This window comes from Glycine max, chromosome 15 (genome assembly GCF_000004515.6).
Source record: "Glycine max cultivar Williams 82 chromosome 15, Glycine_max_v4.0, whole genome shotgun sequence".
Classification (NCBI taxonomy): Eukaryota; Viridiplantae; Streptophyta; class Magnoliopsida; order Fabales; family Fabaceae; genus Glycine; species Glycine max.
Genome location: NC_038251.2, coordinates 21,750,597 through 21,753,617, shown reverse-complemented (window position 1 = coordinate 21,753,617; position 3,021 = coordinate 21,750,597). Strand labels below are relative to the sequence as shown.

General features: G+C 35.8%; 1 protein-coding gene across 1 annotated transcript; it reads right to left on the bottom strand.

The window, feature by feature from the left end:
- Window positions 1-562: 562 nt before the first annotated feature.
- LOC121173537 (F-box/LRR-repeat protein At3g48880) lies at window positions 563-1,538 on the bottom strand. The gene is made up of 2 exons (XM_041009584.1): window positions 1,267-1,538; window positions 563-992 (listed from the first exon to the last, which is right to left on the bottom strand). The coding sequence occupies exons 1-2, from the start codon at window positions 1,536-1,538 to the stop codon at window positions 563-565; spliced, it is 702 nt and encodes a 233-aa protein (XP_040865518.1).
- Between the last annotated feature and the right edge of the window lie 1,483 nt (window positions 1,539-3,021).

The window sequence follows — 3,021 nt, the reverse complement described above, 5'->3', positions numbered from 1 at the left end:
CTGTGATGATCTTGAACTTGTGTTCGGGGGAGCAGATGAATAGGTTGATGACTATGAAGAACCTCATGCTAGAGGACACGGGAACACCACGCTCTGATAGGATGTGACATTAGGATATAGGTTCTATATTAATTGTATGAGACTTATATGACTTTCTTTGAGTCGAGATGACTTTATTATTTATTTGGACAAGTTTGAATATGATGTAGAAGAAAGTGAATGTGAGTCTTTTACCCATTTGAAAAGCTTGTATTTAAAAATGTTTTAAAAATACTTTTAATTAATATTTGAATTTTTATTCCTTTATTAATATATATGTGAGGGGTAGAGGGTGTTACAAACATGTTTGCACAGGAATCAACAAAAGGTAATTAAATGTCTAGGAAATATAGTTATTTGAAGCTCAAGTAACAAGTTTGATGCAACAGTAACAAAGCATATTCAGATAAATTAATGTGCCAAAGAGGTGATCTCATCCTCCCGCCAGATATCTAGTGCACGGTAGAGAAAAGAACCAAGTGCAATGCTACGCTCATACTGACACTTAAGGCATGATCCTTCTTCACAATAGATAACCTTTTGATGGGGGCAGATACTTATGTAGATCTTGAATTGCAAAAATACTGAATTCATCATGCGACATATCCACAATGAAGCTGTGATAGATATTCACCGCCTCCAAATGTTCCACGGAAGTGAGCACACTCCTCAAAGCCTTCATGCTCACTACCGTGGACCGAATGCTGAACACCTTCAAGTTAGGGGTAGATTCAATCAAGGCTTCTGCGTGCTTTTCTTCAAATTCACAATGGAATTTGATCCCATTGACACTCTTACAGTATTCGTGAATTGCAGGAAATATGTAATCAGTGGGGACACCAGAGCTAATGTTAATGGACTCAAGGCCTCCCCATGACTTCATTGCCATATGCACTGCTTTTCTTGAAAAGTCACCTTTCCTTGGTAGAACTAGTTGTTTCAGATTTGGGGTCCTACATAAGAAGACATGCATGCTTTATAATATATACCAAACATCTTTTATATATATAAGTAGTATTTAATTTAGATTTGAAAGTTAATATTGATTGGTTTTTTTTTAGAAGGTTGTATTATTAATAGCCCAAATGCATGTACAAATTAAAGGGTAATGAAGAATAAGAAAAATGTTACCTTTTAGTAGCTATGATGAACTGCTCATCCGTCAACTAAACATTGTAGTTAAATACTAAGCAATTTGTATTTCCATTACTCAGACTTAGAACATACTTTAAGAATTGAGTAATTTTTCCACTTGTACGCTTGTAAGCTCCTGGTTGATTATTTGGTATGTTGAAAAAGTATGAGTTGTTGAGTGTGGATAAATCAATTTTTCCCCAAAGAGATGGGTCACGACAAGCTGTGTTCCACATTTTGCAGACCAGTGAGGCAACTGCAAGGTCCACAATGTTGACGCTCATGAATATTGTTATTAGAATCTCAGTTGACCAAAGATCGTTCCTCCAGACGCCTTTCATTGCAGCTGACTTGCTATTATCCATTTCTTATTAACGCCTCCTGCAAATGCAAATCACAAAACCCTTCAAAGGAAGCTACCATGTATTTAACTGCATATATGCTAGGAATTAATGAAGTTAGAAACTGAAAGATTATGAAGAAATACTTATTTTTAATAAATGCTTCATTCAAGAAGTAATCACTATTTGATATGATCTCAGTGACATGCTATTTTTCATATCTTTTTAGCCCATTAATGCTTGCAGTTGTAATTCGTATCAAAGTTGTGTGTCATTCACTTAACAATTTTGTTGGGCACTATGCTATTTGTATGGCATATAATATCAACTGATTTTATCTTTTTTTCCGTATAACATAAATATTTTAAGCAAAAAGAACATGCTTAAACATCACAATCAGACTGAAATCCAACCTATAGGTTTGCACGAAAGGTTCCACTGATCATATGCAACATGCCAACTTATTATCAAAGGAAAAAGAAAAAAATACAAAGAATCATAGGGGACAAAATCAAACCTACGAACAAAAATAGCAAAAACCCATAACCATGCAAATACAATCTTTCTTGGGAAGAAACCTCCCTAAGAAATCCACGAATAGAATTCCACTAAGTGAAACCAATTTTATAAACCCGTAATTTGCAAGACCATCCACACAAATAACACCATCCTTATAGATGTGAGAGACTACAAACTGCAAGGATTTCATAAGAGTTAAACAATTGATCCATGTGGTTCTCAGCTTCCAACGTATTAGCTTTAGAAAATTAAACACATAGATCATGAAGCTAGCCACATTCAAGCCACAATTGATGCCAACATTTATTGTACACCATTACAATAGCAGTCATAGCAACCAAGAGTTTAGCATTCAACCATAATCCCACAAGAGTCCCTAAAAATGCCACAAGAAGCAACAAGACAATGCGACTCTCTAGCTACTCTATAGAGTTACACTTTATCCATCCTGAGAGAGGAGGTGACCAAACTACTTCTTTGATTTTAGAAGCCTTATTCACATGAACTTCCACATGGAATTGCTTGAGAACTCAAAGTCAGCCATAGTGTTTCTCATGGTTCCTAATGAATGATTCCTAGTAATGAGTGCCACTGCAGCAATAATTTTTGTTCAAAATTTCATGCTTGACAAAAAGACCTTGCTGAAGTCAAGAATGATTTCGGCTAGACCAAATGAACCTCACCACATCGAGAGTGGTAGAGTTTCTGTAATGCTTGCTCTCTTACTGAACAACAGAAGAGATAAAGACATTGGTGTGTCAAGGCTACAATCAAACATTTGACCTAAGCAGTGGTGCCCAATCTCATCAACAAAAGAGCATGAAAAGAAAAAAAGGTTGAGTTATTTCAATGTTAATGCCACAATGATCACACCTAGAAACTACAACACAACCCTTATGTTGTAAATTCTCATCAGTAAGAAACTTCGCATGAATCAGCCTCTAATAAAAGGAAAGGACCTTGATAGAGGGATGCAAGGATGCCAGAT

Bases quoted from the DNA above. Each gene is read 5' to 3' on its own strand.
- LOC121173537 (XM_041009584.1), bottom strand. From the start codon at position 1,538: ATGGATAATAGCAAGTCAGCTGCAATGAAAGGCGTCTGGAGGAACGAT. The intron at 993-1,266 runs GTATGTTCTAAG...CTTCTTATGTAG, and splicing joins AAAATTACTCAATTCTTAAA to GACCCCAAATCTGAAACAAC.